The sequence below is a fragment of the Palaemon carinicauda genome, chromosome 42, assembly GCF_036898095.1.
Source record: "Palaemon carinicauda isolate YSFRI2023 chromosome 42, ASM3689809v2, whole genome shotgun sequence".
Classification (NCBI taxonomy): Eukaryota; Metazoa; Arthropoda; class Malacostraca; order Decapoda; family Palaemonidae; genus Palaemon; species Palaemon carinicauda.
The window spans coordinates 26,245,677-26,261,390 of NC_090766.1; the positions used below are offsets into that span (position 1 = coordinate 26,245,677).

At 44.6% G+C, this 15,714-nt stretch overlaps 1 protein-coding gene across 16 annotated transcripts in view; it reads right to left on the minus strand.

The window, feature by feature from the left end:
* Positions 1–15,714, minus strand: part of LOC137632992 (protein bric-a-brac 1-like) — a 242,742-nt gene that overhangs the window by 199,556 nt on the left and 27,472 nt on the right. For all 16 annotated transcript variants that reach the window (XR_011042157.1, XR_011042156.1, XR_011042155.1 and 13 more), the window contains 2 exons: positions 15,355–15,440; positions 3,872–3,961 (listed from right to left, as the gene is read on the minus strand). Coding sequence is in view for 13 of the 16 variants with exons in the window: in XM_068365159.1 (XP_068221260.1) it covers positions 3,872–3,961; positions 15,355–15,440 (176 nt within the window). In the remaining 3 variants the exon portion in view is untranslated. The remainder of the gene's footprint in view (positions 1–3,871; positions 3,962–15,354; positions 15,441–15,714) is intronic.

The window sequence follows — 15,714 nt, forward strand, 5'->3', positions numbered from 1 at the left end:
AGGCTGGACCTCCAGTAGTCCTCATCGGTAGCAACCGGTTCTTCAATCTTGTGATGTCTCCTGATCAGACTTATTACTTTTCTATAGGCCGAGTCCTCTGTCGGGGAACCTTCCCTACCGTCGGCCGAAGCCTCGACTTGGGCCCGGGGAGCCGGGTCACCGGGCACTCCCACCGGGCGCCTTGGTCCTGGCACAACAGGCACTCCCCTGCGAAGGTACTGGTCTTCCCCGGCGGAGACCTCCGCACCAGGGACGGGGGTTAGGACAGGCATCACCAAACCGGCGAGGACTACCGTCCGATCATGCTCTCTGGGGGACGAGGACGCGGATCCCGTGGGCTGACCTGACAGCGGGAACCGTTCCTCAAAGTCCAAGGGCCGCACCAGCTGGGCTGATTCGGCCAGGCTGCCCGTAAGGAAGCACGGTTCCCCCCGCTGGGCGGGGTGAACCGGAGGCTTCGCGGTCTTACGCCTGCCTGCAGAGGCCTTCTCGCGTTTCTCCCTGCGAGGGTCATAACAATGTCTGGAGGATGGTCTCCTTGGTGAGAAACCCCTGGACCGCCGGTCCGGGGAACACTATCTCCGACTTACGGGGTACGAAAACCCAATCACCATCGGGTGACCTACTCCTCCTGTGTTTCCTCCGTGGAGAGCGGGACCGCCTCCTGCTGTACCTGGAACGGGATCTTGAGCGGGAACGCCTGCTCCTGAACCGCTCCCTCCGACGGCGATGTTTCCTCCTGGCTTCTTCTCCCGAAGAGAAAGACTCCCCACCATCCGAAGAGCCCGACGACACCGTACCAACCGCACGGCGGGCAGAAGAGGGTGCCGCAGAGGGCTTCGCGACTCGTTGCGTACCCGAGGTAGAGGGTTGCAGGAAGGTTTCTGGAACTTCCGTCAGAGGAGTTGGGAACGAGGGTTGGCGCCCAACACTAGGGAACCAGGTATCTAGGCCCTCTTCCATCCGCATAGGGGACCTACCTGGCGTTTTAGGGAGCTTCCATCCGAAGGCATCACTTACTGCGGAGCCTAACTTACCCTGGGTGTCGCCGCCTGCCGAAGAACCTGAAACACAGGCCCACGAAGGGGGCGAAGACACAGGAACAACATTGCTACACCATAAGGGGTCATCGAAGGAAACGTGCCCCCCAAGCACAAGGGCCGAGTCTCCAGAACTCCCTGACACAGCACTAACAGGCTCCTTGCTAGCCCGAGAAGGCCCCGCAACTCCCACTTCACACACACCAGACTCCTGGGGAAGAACGCCCGGCTCTTTCCCCACAACGGACTTACCTCGTCCCCTACTCTGGGTAAGGGAAGGAGAGACAGAAGCCACGTCGGACCGTCCACTGGGCGACGGTAGCGGCGAAGAAACGCTAGATTTCCTGGGTGAACGTTTCGACCATTTCTTTTTCTTCGTGCCGTAACGCACCCACTGAATTTCACTCCAACCAACACACTCGAGGCATGTATCCGAAGGAGAGCAAACTTTGCCCCTACAGGAAGAGCAAAGGGAGTGAGGATCCACTTCAGGTTTGGATAGGAACGCTCCACACGATTTTCCGACTCTAGGCCCAGGACAACGGCGGATATGCTCCATAACGCACAAACACAAGACACAGGAACGCAGGGAATCAAAGGAATACACTAGGGAAGCACAAGGAAGGGTAGTGAACGCACAGGAACAAGGGATAAGCACAAGTTACCACGCGGTAAACACGTGGGACACACGCGGGGGACACAAAGGGTCGAGAGAGACAAGAGCAACGTGGTATCACGTCGCGACCAGAGAACTTACTGGCGGTCACGACCCAAGCGGACCTCGACCTAGCGCAAAGGCTACCCTCGGGGCACGTTCTCGTACTCCCGAGTTAGCCCTCCATAGAAAACGGGTTTAGGGTATACTACACAAAACTCTGGTCGGTAGAGAGGAGATTACAGGTAACTCCTAAGAAAGTAGTTCGAGGTAAGTATTCGTGTTGGAACAAACAGAGTTTCAAGTACATAGGAGTAATGGTAGAGCAAAATGAAAGGAGGATAAGTATCAATCAATGGAAATATGTCATCTCTGTAAAGGAATCAGAAGCTAGACAATATACTGGTAACAGAATACAAAGTCAGAACAAACTAACTGAGTATAGGTCCGTGGTTGGACAGCTTAAATGGATATCTTTGCATTCAATCCATGCATTCAATGTCAGAAATATTGTATGGCATTAGTGAATTAAGCAAGGCATTTAGGGAAGGTACAACACAAGATATGAGAAAATTAAAGAATAAGGAGAGTTAAAACTATAATGGTAGAGGTTGTATTTGATCAACTGCAAAGAGAAAATCTATTGGGAAGCATATGCAGATGCATCCTTCGGGAATGTTATACTGGCGAATAGATACATACTATCATTCTGGAAGGTAGGGGAGGGCTGGTGGTTCAGAGTCCAGAAAGACAACCACTATGGATCGGGCCCGTTCAACTGCAAGGTTACCCAGTGGTATGATGGGCATCTCCCTACTTGCAGCAACAGGAAAGGGAAAACTCCACATATGCATCCCACTCTTCCTCTTCTCTGCCTCCCTTCCTGACCTGGTCAGGTTAAGGGCCACAAAAAGGCTGTACATAAAAAAATAAATCCTTCGGAGTGGGTACAGTTGCAGGAAATACTGATCGTATTAGAGAAGTTTGTTTGCAGACTCCCTTGAAAATCAGAGCCCTTGAAGAGACTGTGCTGTGATCTTCAGCTGCCGACTCTAATTTGTTGACAAAAAAAAAAAAAAGTTATCAAATTTCCTATTACTGATCTAGCTATTAATCTCTGGTACAGTCATTCAAGTTACTTTGTACATGTTGCATAAGATTTTTCATAATTCTGAACATCCTTTGCATTTGAATCTTAACAGACCGTACCATCCTGTACAAAGGACTAAGTATGCAGTTAATACTCAGTCTTGCCTTCATCAAAAGACTTGATACCATGAAGCATTCTAGAAGTATTATTCCATCTATGACTAGATTGTGTTATGATCTTAATATGGCAATTAAATTCGTGGAACTACCCTAGTCCAAACTTGATGCAAATGCTTTTATGTAGAACTGGTTGACATATACAATTATATGACTTATCAAATTTTACATTGATACTGTACTGTAAATTGATCGATCGATTTAGAATTCTCTGGTGTCATGACAGAGGTCATTGACACCAAATACGGTGTATTAGGACAGGTCTTTTTAACAATACCAATCTTAAAATATCTCGCTTTTTCTCATAATAGAGTAAACTTATTTAATTATTAGTAGTTTCCTTTCATAACTTGACTACTTTCCCTGTTGGAGCCGTAGGTCTTGCAGAATTCAGCTTTTTCAACTAGGGGTGTAGCTTATCTAGGGATAATTGCAAAATTTTGCACTTATACGCCGAGTGACTATCTATCGCTGGTTTAGTCATAGACCACGTGTACATCGAACATCCATAAACTATTTCCTGCCTTGTTTCATTACGAACACTAGGGCAAAATTAACCAATCAAACCAACAAGTACTAGAAAAAAGTCTACAGCCTTAGATAGGATGATAGGATGTTGCAATATGACCATAATCATCACAGTCTAAGACAAAAGTGGAGTCTTGACAGGAGTGGGCTCGGGGCTATTCGCCACGCTCGCCACATATCGCCAAATACTTCGTTAATCTCAAAGGTCATTACAGATCCACTTTACACATTCACTATTTAAAAGGACAAAAGGTGTGTACAAAGAGTAGAAACAATTCATTCTTCTTAGATTATTCAAGATTTCATACTTTGAAAGTCTACCCAATTCCATAAACGTTACAAATATTCATATGATATTTCATTCATTACATGACAAACCTACCTGGAAATATGGCGAACATGCAGAGAGGACAACCTTGTGTGCTGAGAAGGATTTCCCATCACAAGCCAAAGTAACATCAACAAAAGCATCCTGTAAATAAACCATAATGTAATACATTACATCAATGTGTGTTCTAATGACGAGAGACAATGAATAGTGTCAAAAAAAAAAAAAAAAAAAAAAAAACCTGTACCACATTCCGTACCAAAGACCAAAAAAATTATCAACAAACTTCATAATACCAATTATTATTGATGCTACAAAAATTCTTAAAAGAAGACCTGACTTCTTATTCATTGTGTGGGACAGAAACTATAAGAATGGGCAAATAAATCTTAACATTTCAAAAACAGTTTCTTTAATACATAACCAATTGATTTTTAGTTTTATTTCTGAATCAACATTCTTAAAACACACTGAAAGAAAGTAAAACAAATTTCACCTAGCAAGTTATCCAGCCAGGCCTATAAACACTGGAAGCAGTAACTAGACAAGAATTTGAAAACTTCTCTTGACAAAAAATTTGCCAAAAATTACAAATTTGTAGATAATTTGTATTTTTCCTAACAAAACAAACCTTTAGATAACTATTAGAGGTATCACTTTTGGCAAAGCTGAAAGGACGAGCCATTAAAATTTAGTGAGGGTTAACTAACCCTTCCGCTGGTTAGCGGGGTAGGGTGGGGTTAGCTTGCTACCGCTCCCGCTAACACACCTGTGATTCAGCTTGCTTTGCTTGGAGGTAGGACTTCAAGGAGGATAGGGGTGGCGGGTAAGATTGTAAAAATATCTTAAGGATTGTATCGTTAGGAAAAATAAAAGTTATGTACGAATTTGTCATTTGTTCCGTAACTGGAATACAAACCTACGCAATTTATTAGGGGTGACACCCATTAGAAGGGTGGACGTCTCTGCCAAATTGACTTTTTGCTACCCAGGGGCTCCAAATTTTGAATAAGTTTATACCAAAAATAAGGAGTCCCTACACCTCGCTAAACCTTGCTATGCGAGGTACATGGCCTACGCAAGCTGTGTGAGGAGAGATTTAGTAGTGTGACTGTCCAGGTAAAATTTATTCAGACTTTCCCAATACTACCTAGCCAGGGTATGGGGACGCAACAGTATTAACTTAAGACTAGGTACACAAGGAAGCATGGTTTACCTGTATGGTTTGAGGTCAGCCTGTGCAGAGAACCAAGGATGCTGCTTTCCCCCGAGAGAGGGGAGGATGAAGAAAAAATAAGAGTCAGTCAAACCTTTTCATTCACGCAGACTAAAACTGGGTAACAGTACCCTCAACATTCTGTTACTTGTCTAACAAGGAGCTTGAGGTATTATACCAGCTGTTGTGCAGCCACCACAGGCCCGATAGAGAATGTATCGAGCCTCCTGTGGGTGACGGCTTGCAGGCACTTGACTGTGAACATATATTTTGCCTTTTCCACACCCAGGCCTGTAGAACCTGCATCACTGAGAAGTTTCTCTTGAAGGCCAGGAACGTAGCTATGCCCCGACATCGTGAGCTCTGGGCGACTTAAGGAGGAGTGTCTGGATTCACGGCGTGGTGTATGACCTTGTGAATCCAAGCAGAGAAGGTATTCTTGGTGACCTTCTTGTTCCTCCCTGTGCTGACGAGTGCATGCGCACGTGGACGGGCTGCGGCAGTTCTCTAGAGGTACAGCTTCAAACTCCTCACTGGGCAGAGTAAGATATGATCAGGGTCATCATTATGGAGCGGAAACTAAATCCGGAAAGAGTCTGTTCGGGGATCCGCCTTTCCCGGATTCAGAGTCTTGGCAACAACCCGAGTGACAAAACTGAACCTCTCCCAATCCCCTTGAATGGGCGATGTCTTACGAGAGACCATGAAGTTCACCCACTTGTTTGACTGAAGCCAAAGCTAATATGAACACCGTCTCCAAAGTTAGGTGGCCATCTGTTGCCTAGCGTAATGGTTCATAGGGAGGTCTTTTCAGAGACCTGAGAACTCGAACCACGTTCCACGGGGGAAGTCTCACTTCAGACTGGGGACAGGTAATTTCGGAACTCTGTACGAGTAAAGAAAGTTCCGGCGATAAGGAAATGTCCATTCCGTTCAGTCTAAGGGAGAGGCTTAAGGCTGATAATAGCCTACTTCAGAGACTCAAAGGCGCATTTCTTCACACAAATACAAGAGGAACTCCGCTATTGCTGGAATAGTGGCATTGAGAGGAGAGAGATACCCCCTCCACGATACCAATCACACAAGACTTTCCACTTTCCCTGGTTGACTATTGCCGATGACTTTCGCAGGTATCCAGACACCCTGCTCACAACTTGTTGCAAAAATCCTCTCTGAGTGAGGAGAAGCTGGATAGTCTCCAGGCGTGAAGTTGTCGACAAGCTATGGCTCTTGTGAAAGATGTTGGCACGTAGTTGTCTGAGCAGATCGTTTTGTGGAGGGAGTTCTCTTGGAGTCTCCATCAGGAGTTGCATAAGTTCCAGAAACCATTCCACATTATGCCACAGTGGAGCTATGAGAGTTATCGAGAGGTTGACTGATGTTCTGGTCTTCTTGAGTACCCTCCTCATCAGACAGAATGGGAGAAAAGCATAGACCTCAGTGTTATCCCACCGTTGTTGGAATGCATCTTGCCAGAAAGCCTTGGGGTCTGGGACTGGGGAGCAGTAGAACAGGGGCCCAAAGTTAAGGGTTGTTGCGAAGAGATCCAGTCAGAGAACCCCACAAAGTCAGGACTTTGTTGGCTACTAGAGGATTCAAAGGCCACTTGGTACTCACTATCTGAGATGCTCTTCGCAGGTTGTCGGCAAGTGCATTCCTTTTGCCTGGAATGAAGCATGCCGATAGTGGTATCGAGCGAATCTCTGCCCATCTCGGTATCTCTACTGCTAGATAGGATAGGGGGCAGCAAAAAAGTACCTTATTGTTTGTTGATTTAAGCCACTACAGTGGTGTAGTGGCTCATTACCACCACCACCACCGAGTGGCCATCTAGGGACTGGTTGAACTATTGAAGGGCCAGGAAGACTGCTTCCATCTCTAGAGATTCATGTGAAGATATTCTTCCAACTCTGGCCAGAAGACAGAGGTCGTGTGGTGCAGCACGTGGGCTCCCCACCTTCATTTGAAGCGTCTGAGAAGTGCTTCAAATCTGGGGGGAGGACAAGAAGATAGATTCCCTTTCGTAGATTCTCATCCGACAACCACAATTTGATGCCCATCTCTTCCGTTGGTCCCATGGAGATCAGGATGCCTGGGGAGTCCAGGGCCTGATTCCACCAGGACTTGAGTCGCCACTGGAGAGATCGAATCCCGAGGCAACCGTTGGGAACTAGACGGGCCTGAGATGAAAGGTGCCTTTGGAGACTTAGCCACGTCAGGGCTGGAAGTTTTTCCTAGTCTGAGAAAGGGTCTTGCAAAATTCTCAGCCTCATTATTCTGTAGTTTGATGGGAAGGCTTTGAGGAGATTGGTGTCTATTATCATACCTAGGTATACCAACCTCTGCGTAGGAAGCAGGAGGACTTCGAGGTTTACCATGCTCCCCAGATATTGGCAAAACCTCAGAAGTTTGTGTCTTGTGTTAAAGAAGGGATGACACAGTGCGCTAAGATTAACCAGTCGTCCAGTTAATGGAGGAGACTGATGCCAATCCTGTGTACCCAAGATGACACTAGGGCGAACAGACTGGTGAAGACTTGGGGTGCTCTGGAAAGGCAGATTCACAGCACCTTAAACTGATATTTCCTGTTGTCCGAGCTGAATCTTAAGTACCTCCTTGTAGACGGATGGATTGGGATCTGGAAGTATGCGTCCTTTAGGTCCAGTGTGGGCATAAAGTCCTGTGGTCTTACCACCACTTGTCTGACAGTGTGTCGTCTCCATGCTGAACAGAGTTTGCTTGACAAACTTGTTCTGAGCCAAGAGGTCGATGACTGGTCTCCAGCCTCCATACGGCTTTTTCACAAGAACCCTGGAGACCTGTCGAGGACCTCCTGGAGTGCGCCATTCTTCAACAGGGTTTGGACTTCTGCCCGGAGGGCTAGCCCCTTTGCTGATCCCATTGCAAAGAAGTCTATTAACACACGATTCCTGATCAGGGGAGGGAGAGAGATGATGTGAACGGGAAGAGATATCCTAAACAAATCAGACTGTCCAGGGTTCATCCCCGAATTGCTTCCACCTGTACCAGCAACTATGCAGGCATCCCCCCACTGTTGGACAGGGGGGAGTGCCTATCCTAGCGTTTGCAGCCTCGGCTAATCCTTCAAGGATATTTTCCTCCCCTGAGGGATTTTGTGCCTTTCCTGTTCTTGGTTGTAAAGGGCTTTTTAGACACTTCTAGCTTCGCTGCTGTTTTGTTCATTGAGGTTTTAGCTAGACGGGACAGCTGAAGAGCTGGCGATTTATAGGGATTGGATGTCAAAGCCCTATGGAGGTAGGGATTGGATGTCAAAGCCCTATGGAGGTAGGGATTGGATGTCAAAGCCCTATGGAGGAGGGAGTCCTGGTGAGACTTTCTCTCTCTCTTTTTGGATCGAAAAGAGGGGGATCCCTCCAGAGAGGAGTTCCTGAGCCTAGCGATCTCGGCACTGGGGACCTACTGATGGAAACTTTCAAGACACCGCATCTCGACGTTTCAGGATGGCCATCGCCCATAAGTTCAGGACTTGCTGGGCAAGAAACGATGGTGCGAGAAACGATGGTGCGAGTGCCTGAGAGGAGGCATGTTTTCATAGCTTTTAAGTTACGTTTCTTGGAAAAAGATCAAGCCATGAAGTAGCCTGCAGGGCATACTTCATGACCTTTTCCTGGTTGAGGATTTCGGCTGCTGAGAAAGAGCCCCGACTGGTGGAGAGCCTCTCGTGAGAGACCCCTTTGGTAAGCTCTTCCCGAGAGTGGTGGAAGACCTGGATGAGGCTTCTCCAAGACCACACACAAGGAGGTGGGGGGAGAGTCCGAACGTTGAGGAAGAGAGGTCCGAGAGCTGTCGAGCGATCTTTGCCTGAGCGTTCTTTTACCCTTGAGACCAGGGCAAGGCTGCACTGGTCTTTGAGGTCTTCCAAGTGCCGAAGACACTATTTAAGACCGTGACTTTGCCCTCTCGTGGGGATATCTCCGGGTCAGTAACTGCGTTGAATACCCTGACGAGAGTCCGAACTTGCCAGAAGGCATGTTCCGACTCTTTCTGCTCCCTCTCTGAAGTGGTACTGGCAGTTAAGTCTCCTTCCACCCACAGAAAGCTCATATCAGGGTGGGTCGAGAACATCCCTCGTATTACTGGTAGTTCCTACAGGCCTGGAGGTCATTGAAGAGGACTTTGGCAGAGTTTTAGAGTCCTTGGAGAAAGGAAATAGGACTCTTTTAACATTGAAGGTTGGTTGGGGCTGTCTTTCCTTATTTCCATCAGAGGTGGATAGCTCTCCATACAAATGGAATCTTCCTCCAATAGCTCTATGCGAATGGGGTCGTCTTCTGAAGGTGGAAGGGAGGAAATCCGCCCCTCGCGGGGCTCCCTCAGAAGAGGTGAGGCAGGAGACTGTCCGGAGGGAAAGTCAAGAAGGACAGGCCTCGAAGGCCTAACAGGAGTTAGTTTCACCCTAGGAGATGTTATCGCATCAGAGACTTTCTTCCTATTCAGGAAGAAGCCGAGGTTCTTTGAAGGAGCTCTGCTGGTGGCGATAGATGTTGTAAGGTCTCCGAAGAAAGGGATGAAAAAGCAGGCCCGAAGGCTTTCACAACTGCCCTGAACCATGGCTCTGAACCAAGGCTGCTTGCCGACGGTGGCACTGTCAGAAAGACCTCCTGAAAAGAAAGGGACCAAAGGTTCGCTCCGAGTAGTCTTGATCGATGGTTGATGCACTGGGTCCACCTTCGAAGGTGGGATCTTCGGTATCTTGAACACTTTTGTGGAACCCTTTCCCTCTTTCCTCGGCGGTCGCGCTGTAATGCGTATGTGGGGAGGGGAATGGGGCGATGGTGACCTGTCAGAACACCTACCTTTGCGTTTGTTCTGACAGCGTAACTTTCTTGAAGTTGGAGAAACCAGTTCCACCGTTTTGCGCAAAAGCGCACGAGTACTGGCGTGTTAGCGAGTGCTTGCGCGCAAGAAAGCACTAGTGCGTTGGAGAGCGCTGGAGATCTGAGGAGTGCTGTTGAGCTGGGGACTCCTGGTGCGCTGGCGAGCGATGGTGTACTAGCGAGCACGAACGAGCGATCAGGAGATGCACTGAAGCACAAGAGAACGCCGATGTGCTGGAGAGCGTTCACGTACTGTCGAGCGCTGACAAGCTGTTGGCGAGCACTGACGCACAGCCTTAGGCTTAAAACGCTAAGCAGGACGGTATACTTGCAAGGGCGGAAGACGCTTAGTCACATAGCGAGCAGGAAGGCGTGTAACAGGAGTCAGGAATGGAGAAGGAAGGTCAGAGAGAAGCAGATTGGCGTGTTGGAAGATCAGGAACAGGGAGGCGAGGACAAATAACCCCCGAAGGGAATCGCGCATAATCCACGTGTGTCCAAGGCAACACACACGATCCACAGAAGGGTCCCAGGCCGAAGTCCGAGGTCCAAGAGAGGGCAAAGATCGAGGGTCAGAAAGCGATGGAAGAGAAGGCTCCTCCGCGGGGGAAAGTTAGGAAAATGAGGCGGAAGACCCGAAGAGGGGCCTTTTCACTGATGGTGAAGGGACATCTCTAAAGCGAAGTGGAGGGCAAGCTCTGCGAGGTCGTTGATGCCTTCTGGGGGCTGGTGGATCAACAGGGTGACCTTTGGAAACAGCAGTCCTCCGCAGGAGTCTTATGAGTGAACTCCCCTTGAGGAGGAGAAACACTTGCAGGAGACAGACTAAGGACTTTGCTTCCCCCTTGAAGGATGATCAGGAACGGTGAAGCACAGCCCTCAGTACCAGCTGAAGAGTCTGAAGGGGCAGGAGCATCGGCAGCAGCAGCAGTAGACGACGCCTTAAGACACCATAACGTTAACACACGACAGAGGATCCACCTCCAAAGACAGAGGATCCACCTCCAAAGTCGCCGAAGGCTGCACACTAGCACCACAGTAATACCCTTAGGTAATAACCCTAATAAATAGCTAAAGATTTGTATTCCAGTTATGGAACAAAGTAAAAGCACAAGAAAGTGAAAAAAAATAAACTTCATAAATCTAAGCACCAAAAAGAATACAAAATTAAATGTATGACAAGAGAAAAAGATCAACTCTTAAAAGGAAACTGGTTCATGGTAAATAGAGTAACTAAGGTACCTTCATAACTTTGAGAAAAAGAAAAGCACTGATCATAAATGATATAAGAACTTTAATAATTAAACTATTCACAAACCATCACCACAACAAACTGGCAAAATACAAAAATATTCAAGGATACAAGTACTGTATAAACATCACAAATTCTAGGACCAAACATTGAAAATTGCCTTCTGTTGAAGTGGCTATCCTGGAGGGTATTTAGCCTTGCATGGTGTATCGGCTCCTCTATGTTGACCACTTTTTCCGACTTTTTACTATAGTCTATGGGTTTCATCAATCACTTATTTATAATTCTGTACATGTTGTTTTTGTTATAATTCTTGTTAGTCTAATTTTTAAGTATGATGTTTCTTTTTTATTTCTATTAATTCTTATGCTGTCTGGAGACATTGAGCGAAATCCGGGACCAGTACGTCCTAGATTTCGTCAACGTCGTCTTCTGTATTGCAATATTCGTGGTCTTCAAGCAAATATCCAAGACCTTACAGTTGCGTCCAGACAGTACGATATTCTTTTGTGCTCAGAAACTTTGGTTTCTAATATGAGGCACTCCTCTGAGCTCCTTATAAGTGGTTTTAAGAAGCCAATAATGTTGAAACGTGATGCCATCCCTAGGGCCAGGGGAATAGCAGTGTATATTAGGACAGAGTACCCTGCTTCTCATAAGTCCTGCTATCAACGTGGATGTCATGAGATTCGGGTAATATAAGTTTGTGGCAGGCATAACAACTTTTATTTGTGTTCCATTTACCAGAATCCAGACATGGATGATTCTATCTTCGATTGTCCTCTTACCATTATGGCCAAGATACAAGATGATGATAGAAAGGCTTCTTTTGTCTTTGTTGGTGATTTTAATGCTCACCATAGGGAGTGGTTAAGTTCTATCTCTCCTACCGATTGCCATGGCTTAAGAGCTTTAGACTTTTCCGCTGAATCAGGCTGTGAGCAAATCATAAATGAAGCTACTCACAGGTCTGGTAATTGCTTGGACCTCGTATACACTGACTCCCCTGGCGTTATAACTAGTAAGATTGGCTCTCCAGTCGGGACATCTGATCATGCCTCGATTTCATTAGTAGTGAAGACTGAGCAGCCTGTCCCTGATATATCATACTCTTGTAAAATTTATATGAAATCCTAAGTAGACTTTAACGGGACTTTGCATGATCTTTTGTGCTTGAATTGGTCACAATTATATAGTAGTGTAGATCCTGTTGCTCCTTTGAATGAGAATCTAGTCAACATAATTGATAGGTGTATCCCTTCTCGTGTGCTAAGGTACCGAGTGAAGGATAAACCGTGGTTCAATGATGATTTTAGATGTGCTTATTTGGAGAAGCAGGAGGCCTATCACATTTGGAAGGGTAACAGATCAGATTTGACCTGGAACAACTATACTCGGCTTCGAGCTTTTGCCGAGTATGTTTAGGCCACAACTGAAAAGGAGTACAATTTTACCATAAAAGAAACCCTTTCTGGTACAACTCAGGAACATAAATGGTGGTCTACCCTTAAATCTGCACTCTTTGGTGTAGATGCAACAGTTCCTCCTCAGATGACACTGTCACTCACTGTCAAAAGGAAAAGGCGACCATTTTGGCTGATGTTTTTGACAGTAAACAAGAGTAATGAACAACTTGAACTTCCTCATTCCCGTTTCCCTGAGGCTAAACTAACTAGTTTAGCTTTCCAATCTCATGAGATTAAAGCTCTGTTGTTGGACCTTGATGCTTATGGAGGTGTAGACCCAAATGGCACTTTTCCTTTGTTTTTTATAAAGACAGCAGATATCTTAGCTCCAAAGTTCTGTTATTTTGCGCAAGTTAGCAAGAAAAGGAGCTGTTAGCAAGAAAATGAGCTTTTAGCACTTCTTGGAGAATTGGTAATGGTACTCCTCTATGTAAATGTGTTTGTAGTAGCTCAAGTCCCACAGATTACCACCCAATTTCCATAACTCCCATATTATCTAAAGTTTTTTAACGTCTTCTGGCAAAAGTCTTAATAGGTTTGCCGAAGGTAATCATCTATTCCCTAGTTTGCAATTTGGTTTTCGTAAAGGCCTTGGAGCATGTGATGCCCTTCTTACAATCTCCAATGCTGTAGAGAAATATCCCTTGATTTTGGTCAGGAAGTTCGTATGATTGGCCTTGATTTTAGTACTGCCTTTGACAGTGTCAATCATGAGGCCCTTATTTTCAAACTGAAACAGTTGGGAGTGGGTGGGTCGTTTCTTAGCATTATTATTGATTTTTGAAGTAATAGATCTCGAGTTGTTGTTATTGATGGGCACCATAGTGAGTATAGGAATGTGATATCCGGTGCTCCACAGGGTAGTGTTCTTGGCCCATTACTTTTCATACTACCCTGTATATACACATGACATGTGGTTTGGCCTAAAAAACAAGCTTGTTGCATATGCAGATGATGCTACTCTCTTTGCATCAATTCCATACCCTGAATGTAGATCTGGGGTTGATGAATCCCTTAATAGAGATTTAGCTAAAATTAGTGCATGGTGCAAATTATGGGGTATGAAGTTGAATCCTAATAAAACTCGAAGTATGATTTTAAGTAGGTCAAGGACGGTGGCTCCTCAACATCCGGATCTGAGTATTGATAATGTTTCTTTAAATTTGTATGACTTAAAATTCTAGGTGTGATTCTCGACAGCAAATTTACTTTTGAGAATCACATTAGGTCTGTGTCTTCTTCAATTGCACAAAAAATTGACTTAAGAAAGTCATACAAGATTTTCGGTGATCAATCTATTCTAAAGAAGTGTTTTAATTCTTTCATTCTACCCAGTTTTGAGTATTGTTCTCCTGTCTTGTCTTCAGCTGCTGATTCTCATCTTAATTTGTTGGACAGAAACTTAGTCTATTAAATTTCTTATTCCTGATCTAGATATTAATCTTTGGCACCATCATTTAATTAGTTCATTATGCATGTTGCATAAGATTTTTCATAACTCTGACCATCCTTTACATTTAGATCTCCCTGGACAATTCCATCCTGTTCGTAATACTAGGCAGGCAGTTAATTCTAATAGCCAGGCCTTCTCCATCATGAGGCTCAATACTGCACAATATTCTAGTAGTTCTGTTCCAGCTGTTACCAAGTTGTGGAATGATCTTCCTAATCGGGTAGTTGAATCGGTAGAACTTCAAAAGTTCAAAGTTGGAGCAAATGTTTTAATGTTGACCAGGCTGACAAGTGTCTTTTCATAGTTTTCATATGACATATCTGTTTTTGACGTTAATAGTTTATATAGGACATATGTTTTGACGTTACTGTTTTTCGAATGATTTATTGTTAATCTATTCTCATAATTTATTTATTTCCTTATTTCCTTTCCTCACTGGGCTATTTTTCCCTGTTGGAGCCCTTGGGCTTATAGCATCTTGCTTTTCCAACTAGGGTTGTAGCTTGGCTAGTAATAATAATAATAATAATAATAATAATAATAATATAGCAAAAATAGGTATTAAGACTTTCAGATCCATATACAGCCAAGTGAAAATCTTTTTAATGTGTCTGGAGGAATGCTAATGAACAAATGTGGATGCTATGATAAAAGCATTCTTAGGACTCTAATTGATCTTCCAAACACAGACTAAGATTTGGAGCTTAAAAGCAAGCATTATGCAGTCCAACAGCTACCAAGGGGGAAACACCATGCTTAGATATTCATCCACTTTTCATATACTGTATAATATGCAAGACATTCCTCGTTGATAATAGTTCCTTCAACTCTGTTACCAGGTTAAACCAACATCCCACATTTCTTGCGCAGCAAGACAACTAACGCCACATCAACGCCTCCATCACAAAGAAATTTTTGAAATTCCTTCTCTGAATTCCATCCAAACCTTGGAAGATTTTCATTCAATTTTTGTAGTGCAACAACTAATCATCATTATAATGAAATTTCATGAGGTCAAAAGATGTAGCTGCATGAAAAAAAGTTTGATTGGCACTGCTCTTTTTCTAAATATGTAAAGAAATTTTCTCAATTCAAGATTGGAAGTTGTGAACCCAGGGCACTTGCAAACATCATATTGTTAATCACATTAACTTGTGCCGAGCAATATATTAGTTATTTAATAAAATTATCATTCTAGAGTAATAGTAATAGAAAAACAAGTAAAAAATAGAAAAAACTAACCAATATATGACGTTACAACTTGCAAGTAAAATTTTTGGGAATACTATACCTGGGTACGTAGGTAGCTAAAGACTTCAACAAAATTATTTTGGTGGTTGTTCCACTTAAGAAGAAACTGGTCTTGATTCATCCTGCCTGAAATAAGCAAAAAAAATTATTAATCAAGTAAGTTTTACACTATTTACCAAACAACACAATAAGTTACTAGACGACAAATATAATTTAATTTAAGTATGGAAAACATGTGAAACTATTTAAAGACTATTTAAAGCCTACAGTAATTCAGTAAAATTTTTCCACAAATTACCTGAAATTGCAAAATACATAATGTAGGTTTCCTTGTTGATGATGGCATGTCGATTTGACTGATTTTTAACATTAAAAATAAGGACAGAGCCCAGCTGGCTTT